This window comes from Tachyglossus aculeatus, chromosome 24 (genome assembly GCF_015852505.1).
Source record: "Tachyglossus aculeatus isolate mTacAcu1 chromosome 24, mTacAcu1.pri, whole genome shotgun sequence".
In the NCBI taxonomy this organism is placed as follows: Eukaryota; Metazoa; Chordata; class Mammalia; order Monotremata; family Tachyglossidae; genus Tachyglossus; species Tachyglossus aculeatus.
In genome coordinates, this window is record NC_052089.1 from 6,635,654 (window position 1) to 6,658,476 (window position 22,823).

The 22,823-nt window shown below is 48.9% G+C and overlaps 1 protein-coding gene across 1 annotated transcript in view; it reads left to right on the forward strand.

Moving 5' to 3' along the window:
* LRP8 (LDL receptor related protein 8) overlaps nucleotides 1-22,174 on the forward strand; it is a 151,344-nt gene extending 129,170 nt beyond the window's left edge. The window contains exons 14-19 of the mRNA XM_038766282.1: nucleotides 907-1,048; nucleotides 4,038-4,190; nucleotides 4,334-4,537; nucleotides 9,630-9,698; nucleotides 15,337-15,509; nucleotides 19,831-22,174. Coding sequence (XP_038622210.1) covers nucleotides 907-1,048; nucleotides 4,038-4,190; nucleotides 4,334-4,537; nucleotides 9,630-9,698; nucleotides 15,337-15,509; nucleotides 19,831-19,869 — 780 coding nt within the window. The 3' untranslated portion in view covers nucleotides 19,870-22,174. The remainder of the gene's footprint in view (nucleotides 1-906; nucleotides 1,049-4,037; nucleotides 4,191-4,333; nucleotides 4,538-9,629; nucleotides 9,699-15,336; nucleotides 15,510-19,830) is intronic.
* Nucleotides 22,175-22,823: the final 649 nt, after the last annotated feature.

Here is a 22,823-nt window from a genome sequence, read left to right on the forward strand (position 1 = left end):
CTCTCCAGGATGTTCAGAGGGATGAAACGATTTCCAGATCAGGAGTGACCGCAAAGATCGGAGCCCTTCTTGATCTGGAAAGACAGAGGAGGATACGTTAGAAGGTCCATCCTTAGCCAAAAGCTGGGGTTCCAGGAGATGGTTCCAATCAATCAATCAATCAATCAATCGTATGTATTGAGCGCTTACTGTGTGCAGAGCACCGTACTAAGCGCTTGGGAAGTACAAGTTGGCAGCCACCGTAGGATTCCTCCAACTGACTTGGGGCCACTTTTGGAGACGGCTGGAGGGGCTGGGAGTTGGGCCCAGGACGGTCAGGGGCCGAGGGAGGTTGGGAATCTCTCCTGGTGATGAGGCGGCCTTCCTCGCCTCCAACTTTGGAGGAAGTCACAACTGGAGTCGAAGCCAAACTTCTCCCAACTTCTGGGACCGGCGATTCTTGCCACGATTTACAGACACCAAGAAGATACACGGCTCGGACATCTGCGCCAAGAACAGAGGGAAGGCCGCGGTATTTCCCATGGGCCACGGTTACCGTCATTCAAGGAACAGAGCAAGAAAGTTGCCCGCAGAGCCCCTCACGGCACTTCCAGGGTCCTAGTCCGAGCCCCCCCCCCGGACAACTAGACGACATTACTGGGCCTAGCAGATGCCACCGTCTGGAGACGGGTGCCAGGGGGAACGCCAACGCCTTCACGCTGAAATCGTTAACTCTAAGCCGGCGCTGGGCACCGCCAGCCGGCCTGCCACGGTCACGAAGATCCTTCAGAGCAAAACAGCTTCGTGACCCAGACGCTGGGGCTCTTCCTGCGTCCGCTCCCCGCGGCTCCCTGCCGGCGAGGGGCTCCCGCGGGGCAGGACGGGGCTCGGGGTCTCTGACGCGCGGGGCTCTGTCTATCCTGCCAGGACAAGGTGTTCTGGACGGACCTGGAGAACGAGGCCATCTTCAGTGCCAACCGGCTCAACGGGCTGGGCGTCACCGTCCTGGCCGAGAACCTCAACAACCCGCATGACATTGTTATCTTCCATGAGCTGAAGCAGCCGAAAGGTAAGTCCCCCGCCCCGCATCCGCCCCGGGATGGATTCCCTAGGTGCCCCCTTTTGCCTCCCCCTCAGTGGTCCAGGAAGAGAAGAGGTGTCCCTTGTGCAAACATCTTCCTCATCTTCCCTCCCAAACCCCTCTCATCTTCCTAACTCTCCCATCACTGTTGCCAACATCCTCTCCATCCCTCAAGCTGCCAACACTGGCATCATCCCCGCTTCCTCTGGCTCTCTCAGTCCGCCGATTCCGCCTCCAAATCCTGTCAGTTCTTCCGTCACGAACTTCTCGTCTTCTCTAACCGAACGGCCACCACGCAGGTCCAAGCACCGCCTCAGCGTCCTCGCTGGCCTCCCTGCCTCCAATCTTTCTTCTCTCCGGTCCCGATTTCGCTCTGCTTCCCGGCTCCCATCGCCAATCTCTCGTTTGCACCCACCCTCCTTCCTGGAATTCTCTCCCTCTTCCCATTCATTCATTCATTCATTCATTAAATAGTATTTATTGAGTGCTTACTGTGTGCAGAGCACTGTACTAACCCTTGGGAAGTACAAGTTGCCACGGTCCTTACCCAACAGCGGGCTCACAGTCTAGACGGGGGAGACAGAGAACAAAACAAATTAACAAAATAAAATAAATAGAATAAATATCTGGCAACGATTACTCTCCTCATCCCCGAAGCCATTCTGGCGTCACTGCTCCTCCACGAGGCCTGCTCTGATTGATTTCTCGTCTCCTCAACCTAGTTTGGCCTCTACTCTGGCCTGATTTTCTCGTATCTCCCCCAGCGCTTAGTACGGTGCCCGGCACATAGTAAGCGCTTAACAAATACCGTAAAAAGAAAAAAAAAGTAGGCAGTGGTTCCGATATTTCGTGGTCCCGGGCCGGCTGAGGCCGTTCAGCAGAGAGGGATCTGTGTGTCCGTGGGAGAGCTCTGTGTCCCGGCCGGCCCGCTGAGCGGGAACCGCGGATGGCGTTAGAAATGAGGAAGCAAGGGGGTCGGAAAAGAGCCCCCGCCAGAGATCGGAGTCAATGCCGGGGACTCGGAGATGCCGCCAGTGTCAGAGACGCACGTGGACGGAGAAACGGATCTAGAAGCTCATCCTGTCCCCCTCCCTGTCCGTCAGTCATACTTATTGAGCGCCTACTGGGTGGAGAGCATTCAACTAAGCACTTGAGAAGCAACATGGCTCAGTGGAAAGAGCCCGGGCTTTGGAGTCAGAGGTCATGGGTTCAAATCCCGGCTCCGCCACTTAATAATAATAATAATAATAATAATGGCATTTTCCCGGCTCCACCACTTAATCACAATAATAATAATGGCATTTATTAAGCACTTACTATGTGCAAAGCACCATTCTAAGCGCTGGGGAGGTTACAGGGTGATCAGGTTGTCCCACGGGGGGCTCACAGTCTTAACCCCCATTTTCCAGATGAGGGAACTGAGGCCCAGAGAAGTGAAGTGACTTGCCTGAAGTCACCCAGCTGACAATTGGCGGAGCCGGGTTTTGAACCCATGACCTCTGAATCCGAAGCCCGGGCTCTTTCCACTGAGCCACACTGCTGTGTGACTTTGGGCACGTCATTTCACTTCTCTGGGCCTCAGTGACCAGCAGCGTGGCTCAGTGGAAAGAGCCCGGGCTTTGGAGTCAGAGGTCATGGGTTCAAATCCCGGCTCCACCACTTCTCAGCTGTGTGGCTTTGGGCAATTCACTTCACTTCTCTGGGCCGCAGTGACCTCATCTGGAAAACGGGGATGAAGACTGGGAGCCCCCCGGGAGACAACCTGATCACCTTGTAACCTCCCCAGTGCTTACAACAGTGCTTGGCACATAGTAAGTTCTTAATAAATGCTATCATTATTATTTTTATTATTACTTGGGAGAGTACAATAGAGCAATATAGCAGATACTTTCCCTGCGACGAGATTTCAGTCCAGAGGGGGATTAACAACCTACAGTTTGTGTCTTCTCTACTGCTTTCTCCCTCTTCTCCTCCTACCCCACCATTTTTTTTGCCTCCTCTAGGCCCAGAGGGCTTGCTCTGCCGGCCCCAGCCCCTTCCCACCTCCTTCCTGGCATTCCTACCAGGGGCTCCCACAAACACTTTGCCTCGACCCCCCGGCACCTACTTTTCTACCTCTGCAGCCCCCCAAGTCCCAGAAAGCCCAAAGAAGATCGGGGATGGGGTGGTCTGAACCCTGGGTGGGTTTGCCCAGGCCGCGGTCCGGGGCCGCGGGCGCCGTGGGATCCGCGGGTCCAACTGGGGTTGCACAGATGACGTTAACCACCCCGGCTCTTCGTTTGCTCGCCCGGTGCCCGGGGGGTGGGCCGGACGACTTCCTCGAAGTCGTCCCCGATTTGGGAATTGGCTTGGGTGATTCTTGGATGGACACAGCACCTGTCTCTGGGGTCGGAGTTTTCGTTTTCACCCGCGATTACCCTTCATGCCACTTTTAGGAGGCAAGACGGGGGCGAACGTTTGATGGATCGGCCCCTCTTCCCAGTGAGGAAAGGGAGGTGCACGGGTAGGGATCCCAGAGTCAGGACCAGAATCCCCCCGTGCTTCCTTGAGGTCATGGGTTCAAATCCCGGCTCTGCCAATTGTCGGCTGTGTGACTTGGGGCGAGTCACTTCACTTCTCTGGGCCTCAGTTCCCTCATCTGGAAAATGGGGATTAAGACTGTGAGCCCGCTGTGGGACAACCTGATCACCTTGTAACCTCCCTAGTGCTTAGAACGGTGCTTGGCACGTAGTAAGTGCTTAATAAATGCTATCATTATTATTATTATTATTCCTGTTCCCGCCCCACTGGGCAAGGTCCCAGACGGTGCGTTCGGCCTGCGTTCCCCGGAGCCCAGGGGACCCAGTTTAGGAAGGAAAGGACCAAATTCTGAGGGAGTAGAGTTTTGGGGTGGCCTCTCCTGGTTGCCAGGATGGGGGTGCCCCGCCCCTGGGGCACCCGGTGGGGTCCTTAAGCTGCTTTCTTTTCCCCCCCCCAGCCCCGGATGCTTGCGATCTGAGCTCCCAGACGAATGGGGGCTGTGAGTACCTGTGTCTCCCGGCCCCCCAGGTCTCCAGCGGCTCCCCAAAATACACCTGCGCGTGCCCCGACGGCCTGTGGCTGGGGCCGGACAGGAAGAGGTGCTACAGAGGTAAGAGCGGCCTCGGGGTCTCCACTCTGCTCTGCGGCCCCGTGGGCCAGCCTGGACCCCTCCGGGGCGGCGGGGGGTCCCTGGGGGTGGGAGACCTTCCGGAAGCCAGAGCGAGCCAGGCGATCCCGCGTGGTGCTTTCCAGTGGCTCCTGCCGCCCCCGCTGCCTCCTCTCCAGCGGCAGTCCCGACCCCGGGGAGAGGCGCCTCCGCCACCACGCCCGCCCTCGATGCCAGCCTGCTGCCCGGCGTCACGACGCCCCGGAACCCGCCACGAGAGGCCAGGGGCCCCGCTAGCCCGTCGGCCCCGGCCGTCCCGACTCCCGGAAACTACAGCGTCTCCAGGCATGGTGAGGAGACGGGCCCTCTCTCCTCTCTGTCGCGCGTCAGGGTGCGGAGGGCAGGGAGCCGGGGGGAGAAAGAGGAGGCCTGGGCCAGCCGGGAGAGGTTGAGTTGTTACCCCCACTCTGGTTTCCCTTCCCGGCCCCATCGCCGGTCCCCCCAGTGTGGTGCTCCAAAGAGGTGGAGGCCCTCAGTGATTCCCTCTGCTGCTCCGTCCCAGCCCAGCCAGCCAAGGGCCCCTCCGCCATTTTTAGCATCGCCACGTGGAGACAACGTGGCACCTTCGTTTTCCCTTCCCTGCGGGATGGACCCCCGGCTAGAGCCTGGGCTAGAGCTCAGGACTGGCAAGAGAGCCGATGGAGAGCCCCAAAAATCTCTGACCGCGGGGGCCAGAGTTCACCCCCTGAGCCAGCATGCACACGTGCAAACACTCACCCCCCAACTCATCCGAAGGGAGTGGGGTTGGACACGCACTCTGACGGGTCAGATCCCACTCCCGGGGCTGACAGGCGGGTTTGCAACTCCAACCAAGGTGCAAGCGGCCCCACCCCCGGGACAACTTGGACTGCGGACGCTCCCGCCATTCCCGGCGTCCAGTTGAGCCCCGGCAGGAGCCGTGGCATTCCGGGCTTAGCACCGTTTGGAAATACAACACTCCCTTTTCCAAGGAGGGCTTGGTATGTCGTGACCCAGGCGAGGAAACTGTAGAAAAGGATCTGGGTCTTTGGATTAGAAAAGAACACCATTCATTCATTCATTCAGTCGTATTTATTGAGCACTTACTGTGTGCAGAGCACTGTACTAAGTGCTTGGGAAGTACAAGTTGGCAACATATAGAGACCACCAACGGTGACGTCATTTCTGAGCATGTGCATCTGTGTCTATATGTTTGACCGATGTGGGACCCATAGTCCTCAGAGCCTCATTGGGCACCCAAAAAGGTTGTCCCTTGTTGGCTGGAGAAAGGGATCAAACGCTTTCAATCATTTGCTAACTTCGGGGAGTCCCTAACAATAATAATAATAGTAATAATAATAATAATAATAATAGTAATAATAGTAATAATAATAGTAATAATAGTAATAGTAATAATCGTAATAATAATAATAGTAATAATAATAATAGTGTTTGTTAAGCGTGTGCCAAGTGACAGATCAGCAATGTGGGACCCATTGGGCACCCAAAAAGGTTGTCCTTTGTTGGGTGGAGAAAGGGATAAAACGCTGTCAATCATTTGCTAACTTCGGGGAGTCCCTAACAATAATAATAATAATAATATTTATTAAGCGCTTACTGTGTGCCAAGTGACAGATCAGCAATGTGGGACCCATTGGGCACCCAAAAAGGGTGGAGAAAGGGATAAAATGCTTTCAATTATTTGCTAACTACAGGGAGTCCCTAACAATAATAATAATAATATTTGTTAAGCGCTTACTATGTGCCAAGTGACAGATCAGCAATATGGGACCCATTGGGCACCCAAAAAGGGTGGAGAAAGGGATAAAATGCTTTCAATAATTTGCTAACTACAGGGAGTCCCTAACAATAATAATAATAATGATATTTGTTAAGCGCTTACTATGTGCCAAGTGACAGATCAGCAATGTGGGACCCATTGGGCACCCAAAAAGGGTGGAGAAAGGGATAAAATGCTTTCAATAATTTGCTAACTACAGGGAGTCCCTAACAATAATAATAATAATGATATTTGTTAAGCATTTACTATGTGCCAAGTGACAGATCAGAAAGAGCCCCTAGCCCACGTGGGGCTCACAGACAAAGGGGGAAGCAGACCCCAGCTGTCGAATCCCCTTTAACAGAGGAGGAGACGGATTCACAGCAAAGCGAAGTGACTTGCCCAAGACCACACAGTGGGCAAGCGGCAGAGCCGGGATCGGAACTCAGGTCCCCCGACTCCCGGTCTCGTGCCAGAAATGAAACATTCTCCCGTTTCAGAGGCTCTTCTGGCCGGAGAGCCAACCTCGGTAGGGACCGTCTCTATGTGTTGCCAACTTGTACTTCCCAAGCGCTTAGTACAGTGCTCTGCACACGGTAAGCGCTCAATAGATACGATTGATTGATTTGATCATTCATTCATTCAGTCGTATTTATTGAGCGCTTACCGTGTGCAGAGCACTGGACTAAGTGCTTGGGAAGTCCAAGTTGGCGACATATAGAGACGGCCCCTACCCACCAGCGGGCTTACAGTCTAGAAGGGGGAGGCGGACAACCAAACCAAACATGTGGACAGGCGACAGTGGGGTTAGGGAATTGACCAATAAATATGATTGATTGATTGATTGATAAAGATGAAATTGTATTTACTGGTCAATTCCCTAACCCTGTGGAGAGGGAGGGGAATGCTCCCTTAGGTCAATTAATCAATCAAGATTGATTAATTGACCTAAGGGAGCATTCCCCTCCCTCCCCACAGCCCTTGTATGTATTTGTACAGATTTAACTTGTACTTCCCAAGCGCTTAGTACAGTGCTCTGCAGAAAGTAAGCTCTCAGTAAATACGATTGAATGAATGCATGACCCTTTTTCACTCCCAGCATCCTCTGGGGCAGCGAACTTCCCGCCACGCTCCGCACATCCCTGTCCCTTTCCGCCATAAAGGCCTACTAGGGCAGAGAGGCCGCCCTATTCATTCAATCGTATTTATTGAGCGCTTCCTGTGTGCAGAGCACTGTACTAAGCGCTTGGGAAGGACAAGTTGGCAACATATAGAGACGGTCCCTACCCGACAGCGGGCTCGCGGTCTAGAAGAGCCGTACAGAAACCAGTTCGCTAGTCCTCGGAAACCTCCAGCCCACCCACCGCCACACCAAACAGGAACTCCTCACCGTCGGCTTTGAGGCGTTGAAATCACATCTCCTCCAAGACGCCTTTCCCCATTACGCTCTCGTTTCCCTTACTTGCTCTCCCGTCTGAATCGCTTGTATCCGTACCCTTTAAGCATTTTGATATTCACTCTGCACCCTCAGCCCCGTGACACTTATGTACATACTGTTATATCCTGCATTTTTCCTCTCCTCCTCCCCATCTCCCCCCGGCCCTAGTTCCTTCCCACAGCACTTGTATATATTTGTACAGATTTATTACCCTATTTATTTTCCTTGTACATATTTACTATTCTATTTATTTTGTTAATGATGCGCATAGAGCTCTAATTCTATTTGTTCTGACGATTTTGACGCCTGTCTCCATGTTTTGTTTTGTTGTCTGCCTCCCCCTTCTAATAATAATTCCTTCCCAGACAGAGCCCCCTCCTTCCTCTCCCCCTCCTCTCCCTCCCCATACCCCCTCTTACCTCCTTCCCCTCCCCATTCATTCAGTCGTATTTATTGAGCGCTTACTGTGTGCAGAGCACTGTACTAAGCGCTTGGGAAGTACAAGTTGGCAACATATAGAGACGGTCCCTACCCAACAGTGGGCTCACAGTCTAGAAGACAGCACCCCAGAGCACCTGTATATATGTTTGTACATATTTATTACTCTATTTATTTTATTTGTACATATTTATTCTATTTATTTTGTTTTGTTAATATGTATTGTTTTGTTGTCTGTCTCCCCCTTCTAGACTGTGAACCCGTTGTTGGGTAGGGACCGTCTCTATATGTTGCCAACTTGTGCTTCCCAAGCGCTTAGTACAGTGCTCTGCCCACAGTAAGCGCTCAATAAATACGATTGAATGAATGAATGAATGAATAATAATGATGGTATTTGTTAAGTGCTTACTATATGCCAAGCACTGTTCTAAGCGCTGGGGGGATACAAGGTGATCAGGTTGTCCCACAGGGGCTCACAGTCTTAATCCCCATTTTCCAGATGAGGGAACTGAGGCCCAGAGAAGTGAAGTGACTTGCCCAAAGTCACACAGCTGACAGTTGGTGGAGCCAGGATTTGAACCCATGACCTCTGACTCCGAAGCCCGGGCTCTTACCACTGAGCCACGCTGCTTCTAGACTGTGAGCGCGTTGTTGGGTAGGGACCGTCTCTATATGCTGCCGATTTGGACTTCCCAAGCGCTTCGTACAGTGCTCTGCACACAGTAAGCGCTCCCCATCCCCCCGCCCTACCTCCTTCCCCTCCCCACAGCACCTGTATATATGTTTGTATAGATTTATTACTCTATTTATTGTACTTGTACATATTTACTATTCTATTTATTTTATTTTGTGAATATATTTTGTTTTGTTGTCTGTCTCCCCCTTCTAGACTGTGAGCCCGTTGTTGGGTAGGGACTGTCTCTATCTGTTGCCAGCTTGTACTTCCCAAGCGCTTAGTACAGTGCTCTGCACATAGTAAGCGCTCAATAAATACCATTGCATGAATGAATGAATGAATAAATAAATACGATTGAATGAATGAATGAATCTGTAATCGATGGCAATATCTGTCTACCCCTGTGGACTGTAAGCTCCGTGTGGGCAGCGATCATTTCGACCGACTCTCTGGTACTGTACTCTCCTTAGCGCTTAATATAGTGCTGTGCCCACAGTAAGTGATTAGAAAATACCATCGATCGATCGATCGATCGATTGAGAGGCAGAGAGACAGACACAGAAACACATCGGGAGCTTGACGTGGACGGTAACTGTCAGGCCGACGAACGGCGAGATTACCTGATTACCTCGTATCTACCCCAGTGCTTAGAACAGTGCTTAGCATATAGTAGGGACTTAACAAATACCATTATTATTAGAGAGAGAGAGAGAGAGAATCTGAGATAGGAGAGACTGTGAGGCCACTGTTGGGTAGGGACCATCTCTATATGTTGCCAACTTGTACTTCCCAAGCGCTTAGTACAGTGCTCTGCACAAAGTGAGCGCTCAATAAATACAATTGATTGATTGATTGATTGAGAGAGAGAGATACAGAGTCAGGGAGAGAAGCAAGTCCGAGGGCGAGAGATAGACAGACACAACGGAGTCGCATGAGAAGACGCACCCTTGGAGCAGACGCCCAGGCTGGCGGGTCGAGTTAGATACCGGCCGGGTGGGTGGCGCGGACCTGCTTAGTACAGTGCTCTGCACACAGTAAGCGCTCAATAAATATGACTGAATGAATGAATGAATGAATGAAACTATTTTCCAGATGGGAACGGAGCCGGCAAGTTGGACTCAGCCGTCGCGGCCGCCGTCACCGGGGCAGTGGTCCCCATCGGTGAGTTGGGCTTCCACGGCCCCCCACTCTCGGGGTGAGATGGGGGCTAGGGAGGACAGCGATGAAAGGGGAGGGAAAGGAACCTGGGTGGAATGGGGAGGGAATCGGGGAGAGGAAGGAGGACAGGGCCGGAGAGGGAGGGATGGGAACCTGCACGGGATTGGGGAGGGAATCGGGGTTTGATGGGAGAGGGAGAGGGAAGGGAATGGAGGCGGGTGGGCTGTTTTCTTGGCGCTGACCAAGTCAAAGTGGATAATTTCCGATTCTGGCCGCCTCTGTGCCCGCCGCCCCGAAGTCAGCCCAGTGAGCAGGCCTCAGCCAAACCCCTGCCGGGTGGCCAGGCCGGGACCCCCGCCGCCCCCCGAACCCCCAAATCCAATCTTTCATCACCTTCTCCCCCTCTCTTCCGGCCCCCCGTACGCCCCGAGTTAGGAGATGGCCACAGGGCAAGCGTCTGGGGGGAACGACCCTGTAACGAGGCGGCAGGGCCTCTGAGGCCTCAGCCGGGGACTGTTGGATCGGAAGCCTTCCTTCTGGGAAGCAGCGGGGCTTGGTGGAAAGAGCCCGGGCCTGGGACTCAGGACCTGGGTTCTAATCCTGACTCTGCCTCCTGTCTGCTTGGCGACTCTGGGCAAGTCACTTCACTGCTCTGTGCCTCAGTTACCTCATTTGTAAAATGAGGATTAAAATGGTGAGCCCCGTGTGGGACGGGGACTGTGTCATACCTGATTAATAACTTATCTATATGTTGCCAACTTGTACTTCCCAAGCGCTTAGTACAGTGCTCTGCACACAGTAAACACTCAATAAATACGATTGATTGATCTATCCCAGTGCTTGGTACAGCGCCTGACATATAGTAAGCACGTAAGAAGTAGCGTGGCTCAGTGGAAAGAGCCCGGGCTTTAGAGTCAGAGATCACGGGTTCAAATGCCGGCTTCACCGCTTGTCAGCTGTGTGACTTTAGGCAAGTCACTTCACTTCTCTGGGCCTCAGTTCCCTCATCTGTAAAATGGGGATGAAGACTGTGAGCCCCCCGTGGGACAACCTTGTAACCTCCCCAGTGCTTAGAACAGTGCTTTCCGTGTAGTAAGCGCTTAATAAATGCCATTATCATTATTAGTATTAAGCACCATTAAAAAAAATGAATAAGTAAATGCCGATTATCTTGGATTTTTCTACAGCGTTTCACACAGTGCTTTGCACGTAGTAAGCGCTTAATAAATGCCATTATCATTATTACTATTAAGTACCATTAAAAAAATGAATAAATAAATGCCGATTATCTTGGATTTTCCCACAGCGCTTCACACAGTGCTTTGCACATAGTAAGTGCTTAATAAATGCCATTATTATTATTGGTATTAAGTACCATTAAAAAAATGGGTAAATAAATGCCGATTATCTTGGATTTTCCCACAGCACTTCACACAGTGCTTTGCACATAGTAAGCGCTTAATAAATGCCATTATTATTAGTAGTATTAAGTACCGTTTAAAAAATGAATAAATAAATGCCGATTATCTTGGATTTTCCCACAGCGCTTCACACAGTGCTTTGCACATAGTAAGCGCTTTAATAAATGCCATTATCATTATTAGTATTAAGTACCGTTAAAAAAATGGATAAATAAATGCCGATTATCTTGGATTTTCCCACAGCGCTTCACACAGTGCTTTGCACGTAGTAAGCGCTTAGTAAATGTCATTATTAGTATTAGTATTTAATACCGTTAAAAAAAAGAATAAATAAATGCCGATTATCTTGGATTTTCCCACCGTGCTTCACACAGTGCTTTGCACATAGTAAGCACTTAATAAATGCCATTATTTTTATTAGTATTAAGTACCGTTTAAAAAAATGGATAAATAAATGCCGATTATCTTGGATTTTCCCACCGCGCTTCACACAGTGCTTTGCACATAGTAAGCGCTTAATAAATGCCATTATTATTAGTAGTACTAAGTACCGTTAAAAAAATGGATAAATAAATGCCGATTATCTTGGATTTTCCCACAGCGCTTCGCACAGTGCTTTGCACGTAGCAAGCGCTTTAATAAATGCCATTATCATTATTAGTATTAAGTACCGTTAAAAAAAATGGATAAATAAATGCCGATTATCTTGGATTTTCCCACAGCACTTCGCACAGTGCTTTGCACGTAGCAAGCGCTTTAATAAATGCCATTATCATTATTAGTATTAAGTACCGTTAAAAAAAATGGATAAATGAATGCCGATTATCTTGGATTTTCCCACAGTGCTTCACACAGTGCTCTGCACGTAGTAAGCGCTTAATAAATGCCATTATTATTATAAGTACTGTTTAAAACAATGAATAAATAAATGCCGATTATCTTGGATTTTCCCACCGCGCTTCACACAGTGCTTTGCACGTAGTAGCGCTTAATAAATGCCATTATTATTATTAGTACTAAGTACCGTTAAAAAAATGGATAAATAAATGCCGATTATCTTGGATTTTCCCACAGCGCTTCGCACAGTGCTTTGCACACAGTAAGCGCTTTAATAAATGCCATTATTACTCGGAGGATCACATCAGTCCAGTGATTGTGGAGCTAAGGGGAGGCTGATGCGATGTCATCTGATTTGTGCAGCCCACCTCAACGTTGGCTTCTGCGATCACGCCCACCCTGCCCGTTGGGTTTGTGTCCAGATTGTGTCCCACTCTTCCCACAGAAAATGACTGTTGATTCCTGCCATTCCAAGCGGTAGAGATATGGGAGGAAGTTGCTTCCCTGGATGCAGGATCTCCTGGGGTCGAGGGGAAGGGAGAGATTCACAATGCACTGAGTGTCCTGACGGAGAGGGTCCAGGCTCCTGTCCTGGCCGTTCGGCCCTCAGAGACCACCAAAAATGAAGCCATTTATTATTTGGTGAGCGCTTATTTCGTGCAGAGTGCTGTACTAAGCGCTCGGGAGAGTGCGGTCCACCATTCAGCAGAGACGGTCTCTTCCAGTAAAAAGTGTAGAGGTTTAAATTGCATATTTTAGCTCAGTCTCACTTGGTACCAAAACCCACGCCAGGCCCTTTCTAATTCAGGGGGGGGAAGGGGTACCTGGTTTCTAATTAAGGTTGAGTTGCCCTTTCGATCCATTTCCATAGCATTTAAACACATTCGTTAACTCCTGGTGTAATTGGGAGGCATGTCATTTATGCAGCCGTTCTGAATGTTTATCAAATTACCTCCAATCATCACCGTTCCTTTGATGCTTGGCAATCCCACGTGTGGACGTCAATAAAATACTAATTATGAATCACTAATTGTAATGACTCCTCCAGGCCTCAAAAAAGGCACCGCTGCTTAAATTAAATTGTTAATTTTATTGACAATTATTGAAGGATGAGCTGTTTAAAGCACCGCTGCTTAAATTAAATTGTTAATTTTATTGACTTAATTATTGAAGGATGAGCTGTTTCAAGCTGTAAAACTCTGAACTGACATTTGAACTATGTTGCCAGCTTGTACTTCCCAAGCGCTTAGTACAGTGCTCTGCACACAGTAAGTGCTCAGTAAATATGATTGATTGACATTTGAAATTACTTTCAGTGTTCCAATTAATGCCAATTCTTCTGAAAGCAGGAATCACAAACAAATAGATGACGGGGATAATAGGTCACCTGAATTCGCCCATGTTTGGCTTACCAGCTGCCTCCCAATGCAAAACCTGCTGAAAAATAAGGTTTAATTTGTGCCGTTACTTGAAAAAAACCTAAAGCGTGGACATTGGGAAGCGGTGACCTTCTTCTGTTGCTTTGGGGGAAACAATCCTCTTTTTTCACGGACGTGAGTTTGGTTTAAATTGGTCATTGTAGAGGAGGTGTCGTGTGGAGGGAGCCGATGCAGATGTTTTGTCATTTAAAGGAATTTTTTATTTTGGAGAAGTCCATCCCTCAACCACCGAGTCGACTTCCTGACGATCCTTCCCGGCAGAATGATCTGAAGGAATTAAATGAGAAAAATGGCCACTCTGAGAGTAGCTGCGTAGCCTAGTGGAAAGAGCCTGGGACTCAGTCAGAAGACTTGGGTTCGAATCCTGGCTCTGCCTAGTGCTTGTTGTGTGACCTTGGGCAATTCATTTCACTTTTCACGTTCATTTCATTTTCACTTTCACATAGAGAAGCAGTGTTGCTCAGTGGAAAGAGCCCGGGCTTTGGAGTCAGAGGTCATGTGTTCAAATTCTGGCTCCGCCAATTGTCAGCTGTGGGACTTTGGGCAAGTCACTTCACTTCTCTGGGCCTCAGTTACCCCATCTGTAAAATGAGGATTAAGACTGTGAGCCCCACAGGGGACAACCTGATCACCTTGTAACCTCCCCAGCGCTTAGAACAGTGCTTGGCACCTAGTAAGTGCTTAATAAATGCCATCATTATTATTATCATTATCCTCCCCAGCGCTTAGAACAGTGCTTTGCACCTAGTAAGCGCTTAATAAATGCCATCATTATTATTATTATCCTCCCCAGCGCTTAGAAGAGTGCTTTTTGCACACAGTAAGCACTTAACAAATGCCATCCTTAATTAACTAATCACTTTGTATCCCCCAGTGCTTAGAACGGTGCTTTGCACATAGTAAGTGCTTAATAATAATAATGATGGTATTTTATTAAGCGCTTACTATGTGCAAAGCACCATTCTAAGCACTGGGGAGGTTACAAGGTGATCAGGTTGTCCCACGGTGGGCTCCCAGTCTTCAGCCCCATTTTACAGATGAGGTCACTGAGGCCTAGAGAAGTGAAGTGATTCGCCCAAAGCCACACAGCTGACAAGTGGCGGAGCTGGGATTTGAACCCCTGACCGCCGGCTCCAAAGCCCGGGCTCTTTCCAATCAATCAATCAATCAATCAATCGTATTTATTGAGCGCTTACTGTGTGCAGAGCACTGTACTAAGCGCTTGGGAAGTCCAAGTTGGCAACATATAGAGACAGTCCCTACCCAACAGTGGGCTCACAGTCTAGAAGGCCGGTCCCCCCCTTTCTCCTGGTTCTTCACCCTCTGACTGTGCCTTCTCAGCATCCTGCCTCCCATCAGAAAAATAATAATAATAATAATAATAATAATGATGGCATTTGTTAAGCACTTACTATGTGCAAAGCACTATTTTAAGCGCTGGGGGGGATACAAGGCGATCAGGTTGTCCCACTGGGGGCTCACAGACTTCATCCCCATTTTACAAATGAGGTCACTGAGGCTCACAGAAGTGAAGTGACTTGCCCAAGGTCACACTGTACTAAACGCTTGGGAAGTACAGGTTGGCAACATCTAGAGACAGTCCCTACCCAACAGTGGGCTCACAGCGTAGAAGGGGGAGACAGAGAACAAAACCAAACATATTAACAAAATCAAATAAATAGAATAGATATGTACAAGTAAAATAAATAAATGGAGTAATAACTATGTACAAACATATATACATATGTATACAGGCGCTGTGGGGAAGGGAAGGAGGTAAGACTGAGCCGTGCTGCTTCTCCGGCCTAACAAATGCCATCATGGTTATTGTTCTTCTCTGGGCCTCGGTGACCTCATCTGTCAAATGGGGATGAAGACTTGGGACAACCTGCTGGCCTTGTCCCTCCTCCCGCTAAAGCGTTTGCCCCCCGCCCCTGTTCCTAGTGGGGATTGCCCTGCTGTGTCTAGGGGGATACCTCATCTGGAGGAACTGGAAACGGAAGAACACCAAAAGCATGAACTTCGACAACCCTGTGTACAGGAAGACCACAGAGGACGAGGATGAGGACGAGATCCACATCGGCCAAGCCGCCCAGATTGGACACGTCTATCCCGCGGTGAGTGCCCCTCGGCCGGCTCCCCAAGCCCGTGAGCCCCCCATGGGACAACCTGATCACCTTGTAACCTCCCCAGCGCTTAGAACAGTGCTTGGCATATAGTAAGTGCTTAATAAATGCCATTATTATTATTATTATTATTATTACTACTAATAATAAAATGGGGATTAAGGCTGTGAGCCCCCCGTGGGGCAACCTGATCACCTTGTAACCTCCCCAGCGCTTAGAACAGTGCTTTGCACATAGTATGCATTTAATAAATGCCATTATTATTATTATTATTATTATTATCATTAAAATGGGGATTAAGGCTGTGAGTCCCCCGTGGGACAACCTGATCACCTTGTAACCTCCCCAGCGCTTAGAACAGCGCTTGGCACATAGTAAGTGCTTAATAAATGCCATCATTATTATTAAAATGGGGATTAAGGCTGTGAGCTCCCCGTGGGGCAGCCTGATCACCTTGTAACCTCCCCAGTGCTTAGAACAGTGCTTTGCACATAGTATGCACTTAATAAATGCCATTATTATTATTATTATTATTATTATTATTATTATTATTATCATTAAAATGGGGATTAAGGCTGTGAGCCCCCTGCGGGGCAACCTGATCACCTTGTAGCCTCTCCAGCGCTTAGAACAGTGCTTTGCACATAGTATGCATTTAATAAATGCCATTATTATTATTATTATTATTATTATTATCATTAAAATGGGGATTAAGGCTGTGAGTCCCCCGTGGGACAACCTGATCACCTTGTAACCTCCCCAGCACTTAGAACAGCGCTTGGCACATAGTAAGTGCTTAATAAATGCCATCATTATTATTATTATTAAAATGGGGATTAAGGCTGTGAGCTCCCCGCGGGGCAACCTGATCACCTTGTAACATCCCCAGCGCTTAGAACAGTGCTTTGCACATAGTATGCACTTAATAAATGCCATTATTATTATTATTATTATTATTATTATTATTAAAATGGGGATTAAGGCTGTGAGTCCCCCGTGGGGCAACCTGATCACTTTGTAACCTCCCCAGCGCTTAGAACAGTGCTTTGCAAATAGTATGCACTTAATAAATGCCATTATTATTTTTGTTATTATTATTATTATTATTATTGTCATTAAAATGGGGATTAAGGCTGTGAGTCCCCCATGGGGCAACCTGATCACTTTGTAACCTCCCCAGTGCTTAGAACAGCGCTTGGCACATAGTAAGTGCTTAATAAATGCCATCATTATTATTATTATTATTAAAATGGGGATTAAGGCTGTGAGCCCCCCATGGGACAACCTGATCAACTTGTAATCTCCCCAGTGCTTAGAACAGTGCTTGGCACATAGTAAGTGCTTAATAAATGCCATCATTATTATTATTATTATTAAAATGGGGATTAAGGCTGTGAGCCCCCCGTGGGACAACCTGATCACCTTGTAACCTCCCCAGCGCTTAGAACAGCGCTTTGCACATAGTAAGTGCTTAATAAATGCCATCATTATTATTATTATTCTCTGGGCCTCAGTTCCCTCATCTGTAAAATGGGGATGAAGACTGGGAGCTCCCCGTGGGACAACCTGATTACCTTATAACCTGCCCAGCGCTTAGAACAGTGCTTTGCATATAGTAAGCCCTTAATAAATGCCATTATTATTATTATTATTATTAAAATGGTGATTAAAGCTGTGAGCCCCCCGTGGGGCAACCTTATCAACTTGTAACCTCCTCAGTGCTTAGAACAGTGCTTTGCACATAGTAAGCACTTAACAAATACCGTTATTATTATTATTATTATTATTATCATTAAAATGGGGATTAAGGCTGTGAGCCCCCCGTGGGGCAACCTGATCAACTTGTAACTTCCTCAGCGCTTAGAACAGTGCTTTGCACATAGTAAGTGCTTAATAAATGCCATTATTATTATTATTATAATTAAAATGGGGATTAAGGCAGTTAGCCCCCCGTGGGGCAACCTGATCAACTTGTAACCTCCCCAGCGCTTAGAACACTGCTTTGCACATAGTAAGTGCTTAATAAATGCAATTATTATTATTATTAAAATGGGGATTAAGGCTGTGAGCCCCCCATGGGCCAACCTGATCACCTTGTAACCTCCTCAGTGCTTAGAACAGTGCTTTGCACATAGTAAGCGCTTAATAAATGCCATTATTATTATTATTATTAAAACGGGGATTAAGGCTGTGAACCCCCAATGGGACAACCTGATCACCTTGTAACCTCTCCAGCGCTTAGAACAGTGCTTGGCACATAGTAAGTGCTTAATAAATGCCATTATTATTATTATTATTATTAAAATGGGGATTAAGGCTGTGAGCCCCCCGTGGGGTAACCTGATCACCTTGTATCCTCCCCAGCGCTTAGAACAGTGCTTGGCACATAGTAAGTGCTTAATAAATGCCATTATTATTATTATTATTATTAAAATGGGGATTAAGGCTGTGAGCCCCAGGTGGGGCAACCTGATCACCTTGTAACCTCCCCAGCGCCTAGATCAGTGCTTTGCACATAGTAAGCGCTTAATAAATGCCATTATTATTATTATTATTATTAAAATGAGGATTAAGGCTGTGAGCCCCCCGTGGGACAACCTGAGCACCTTGTAACCTCCCCAGCGCTTAGCACACTACTTTGCACATAGTAAGCGCTTAATTAATGCCATCATTATTATTATTATTATTAAAATGGGGATTAAGGCTGTGAGCCCCCGTGGGGCAACATGATCAGCTTGTAACCTCCTCAGCATTAGAACAGTGCTTTGCACATAGTAAGCGCTTAATAAATGCCATTATTATTGTTATTATTATTAAAATGGGGATTAAGGCTGTGAGCCCCCTGTGAGACAACCTGATCACCTTGTAGCCTTCCCAGCGCTTAGAACAGTGCTTTGCACATTGTAAGCGCTTAATAAATACGATTTTTTAAAAAAGTGGAAAGTCTACTCTTGGAAAGGTGCCGTACAAGTAAATGCCGAGGTTCCTACCCTCAAGGAGCTTACAGTCTCATGGGGGAGGCAAGCAGCTGCGTGGAAACAGGCCTGAGAGTCAGAGGATCTGGGTTCGATTTCTGACTCCGCCACTTACCGGGCAAGTATGATCTCGGGCAAGTCGCTGAACTTCTCAGTGTCTTAGTTACCTCATCTGTACTCCGTCCTCCTTAGACTGGAAGCCCACTGTTGGGTAGGGACCGTCTCTATATGTTGCCAACTTGTTCTGCCCAAGCGCTTAGTACAGTGCTCTGCACACAGTAAGCGCTCAATAAATACAATTGATTGATTGACTGACAGCGACTGTGTCCAACCTGAGTTTTTTCTACCCCAGCACGTGGCATGTAGTAAGCATGTAACAAATACCATGTTTTTAAAAAGTGGACATAAATGGCCAAAAATAGGAAAAAGAACAAGAGCCCCACTAGACAGGAAAAAAATAAAAGGTCCAACCAGTAAATCGGTAAACCACCGTAACAACAAGTGTGCCGAGGGTGGCTGAGAGGATGACTCTATAATAATAAATATTTATTTATTTATTTATTTATTTTACTTGTGCATATTTATTCTGTTTGTTTTATTTTGTTAATGTTTTGTTTTGTTCTCTGTCTCCCCCTTCTAGACTGTGAACCCACTGTTGGGTAGGGACCGTCTCTGTATGTTGCCAACTTGTACTTCCCAAGCACTCAGTCCAGTGCTCTGCACACAGTAAGCGTTCAATAAATACAATTGAATGGATGAATGAATGAATAATAATAATAATAATGGCATTTATTAAGCACTTACTATGTGCAAAGCACTGTTCTAAGCGTTAAGGAGGTTAATATAATAATAATAATGTTGGTATTTGTTAAGCGCTTACTATGTGCCAAGCACTGTTCTAAGCGCTGGGGAGGTTACAAGGTGATCAGGTTGTCCCACAGAGGGCTCACAGTCTTAATCCCCATTTTCCAGATGAGGGAACTGAGGCCCAGAGAAGTGAAGTGACTTGCCCAAAGTCACCCAACTGACAATCGGCGGAGCCGGGATTTGAACCCATGACCTCTGACTCCAAAGCCGGGGCTCTTTCCACTGAGCCACGCTGCTTCTCCTCGATCAGATGGTGGGGTTTCCTCAGGGGTGTTCATTCATTCGGTCGTCTTTATGGAGCGCTTACTTTGTGCAGAGCCCTGTACTAAGCGCTTGGGAAGGACAAATCGGCGACCGACAGAGACGGTCCCCACCCAACAAGTGGCGGAGCGGGGATTAGAAGCCAAGTCCTTCTGACTCCCAGGTTGCGGGGGGTTCCATCTTTCCGACCGTCTCGTTTGTCTCCCCAGAGAGTGGCTTTAAGCCTGGAAGACGACGGGCTCCCCTGAGATCAGACCCGACCTCCGGCCCCGCGTGACGATCGCCGGCGTCGAACGGACTTCGGACAGCTGGACGGGCACAGGGAGTTCCTTTCAGGGATATTCTGACAGGGGAACGCCTTGGGTTTTTTTTTTAAATCGTTCCTGTCGCCGAAAGGGAACCACAGAGTCACGATGAACCGCCCACATCCAAAGGATGGGAGAGTTGTGTACATATAATATTTTATACGTGGTCGGCCTGGCCGCGGTGGCCCCGACGGACGACGGGTGAGGCCCAGAACGGGGGCGCGACACTGGGAACTCTTCAGAGTCACTTTGAGGCTTTTGTAAATAAGGCGGGGAGGCTTTGTGGCTAGCCAACCCCTTAAGTTAAAAGAGAGAGAGACAGGCCCCTCTAATACCCCCCCCACACCTTGTAAACTATTTATTAACATGTTTCAGATACCAAATTGGCTTGTAAATACATTAGGGAGGTGAGATTATTTATTCTGAGGTGTGTTGAGCTCTCTGGGCCTAGGCCTGTGGGTCTGAGAGGAGGACACCTTTGGAGATCAAGAACATTAAACATGCTTTTCGGCGATGCGGCCTTGTTGGCCGGGCAGAGGCACTTTAAGCCTACGGGGCGGTTGTTTCGGAAATCGGAGGCCGGTCGCTGGGGCCTGTCCTCATTTAACTCCTTCCGGGCCTCCTGATGGTCGGCGAACTCTTCACGCGAGCGGCCCGACACCCGTCCCCGTAGGAGCGAACCGGTGGCTTTCCGAACTTTCTCCCCCGGCCCGCGAAAACCCCGGGTGCTCGACTCCCCGCTTAGTAACTCGGGGCCCCGGAGGCTCGACTGCCTTTCAAGAAAGAGTTAACCAGCGCTTTCCAAGGGCCCAGCTTTCCCAGCAGAAAACGGCCGGGTCTTGGAGAATACAGCTCAGGAAATGGCATCCGGAGGTGGTGAGGCTGAGTTTTTAACTTTCCCTGGCCCTGTACTGGAGAAGGAAACAATTCCATTTAACAGGAGTGGGTCTTCTCACCTCACTATGGCCCGAGGCAGGTGACATGATCAAACTCGGTATCCTATTTGAAAGGAAAGAGACCACCCTGACGCGGCTATCCATGGGGATTGGTTTACTGCTTTGTACATAAGCGACGGGACTCTGGATTTGTATATTTGTAAAGATGCACTTCTCCACGGAAGCACTCCGTGCTGCCCGCGGGCCGTGGGGTTTCTTTTCTCTTTGTGAGAGTCTTTATTAATTGATAACTTCATGACACCGACCCAAGGAATTAAGTCCCTGCACCTTGCACCCCCCTCGAGGGGCCGGGGGTTGAACTTTTCTCTAACGCTTCCGCTGTTTCCCCCTATCAGGGACTCACCCAACGGTTCACGGAGGATTTGGGGGAGAGGGAAGGGCTCAGAGAGTAGAGCGACAGAGCGAGGACGCCCTGCTTTGAGGTACCCAGTCGTGACGGACCCATCGTGGCCGACCGAGAGGGTCTCGGAGCGAGATGCGAGCCCGCCCCAAAGCCGTCGGCTCTCGTAAGCCCACTTTCTCAACCATGCCGGAGCGAGACGCTTCCTCCTTCTACTCCGTCTCTTGGTTTTTCACGTACCTAGAATACTTTAGGACCCGGGCACTTGGCTTTCAGTGTCTCTAGGCCTTCTCCCCAGCACGAAGGCTACATCTGCCTTTTGGTTTAGCTCGTTCAAGCAGCGGAAGAGGTACAATAAATAAGGGACTAAGAGGGGGAGCATTTAAGGGAACAGAATCGCCACCGTCTCCTATGGAGTGTATTTATTTAATGTTGTGCATGCAACGATGGAAAAAGAAAGGAGGGTGGGAGTGGTGAGGAGGGAAATAAGAAGATGGAAAACCAGCGGTTCTCTTCCAAACCAATCAGTGGTATTTATTGTACTAAGCACTTGGGAGAGTTCCATCCACCGAAGTTCACGGTCTAGGCGGGGAGACGGTCGTTAATATAAATCAGTAATTTATAATATATAATTTATAGCTGTGAACAAACAACTGGATTTCTCTGTCAGCTGCTTCCCAAACTGTCCAGTTTTCCCCAGCGACGGCAAGGAAGTCGGGAGAGCGAATACCAGCTCCATTTCCCGAATCTCAACTTTACCCCGTCCCCGGGTGGAAAGGCGGCAGAACGACTGATCGGTCGTTGGGTGGATGTCCCGGGACTTGGAATAACTCTAGAAATCAAAACTCACATGATCCAGTGCTGGGAAACGCATTCCACAACAGCCCGCTCAGCTTGCTGTCCTGTTTGAGGACGGGGCCTTCGGAAGCAGGCAGACAATTCCCTGGTTGGATCCCCGACCCGTCATTAATGATGATAATGATGATGGTATCTGTTAAGCGCTTACTATGTGCCGAGCACTGTTCTAAGCGCTGGGATAGATACAAGGTGAACAGGTTGTCCCACGTGGGGCTCACAGTCTTCATCCCCATTTTACAGATGAGGGAACTGCGGCACAGAGAAGAGAAGTGACCTGCCACACAGGTGGCGGAGCCGGGATTAGAACCCACAACCTCCGACTCCCAAGCGCAGGCTCTTGCCACTGAGCAACGCTGTCGATGCCTCTTCTTTGCCCTGCGTTCACTCCCTGGCGTAGAGTGAATGGGCTGCAGATTTAAAATGTTCCTTCCGCCTGTGCAGGAAGGGTTCGGAAGCCAGATTAGTGGGGGACGGGGACACCCCCATTGGGAGACTCGGTATACCCATTTCTGTCCTCAGTCACCCTCCCAATGCCCGAGGGGTCACTGGGGGTGACCCTCCCGCCCTTTATCTGGACCAGGCGAACCCAGTCCTAGTTTCAAATATCCCAGAGGTAGCGGCGGGATCGCATCGATTTCTGAACAGCGCTGAGCCGGCGGGCCCCAGTTTCCATCTGGTGAAAAAGGGGCTCGGGAATGGTGGTCCCACATCAGCCCCGTCCTGAGCATTGGGGTCAAGAGGGC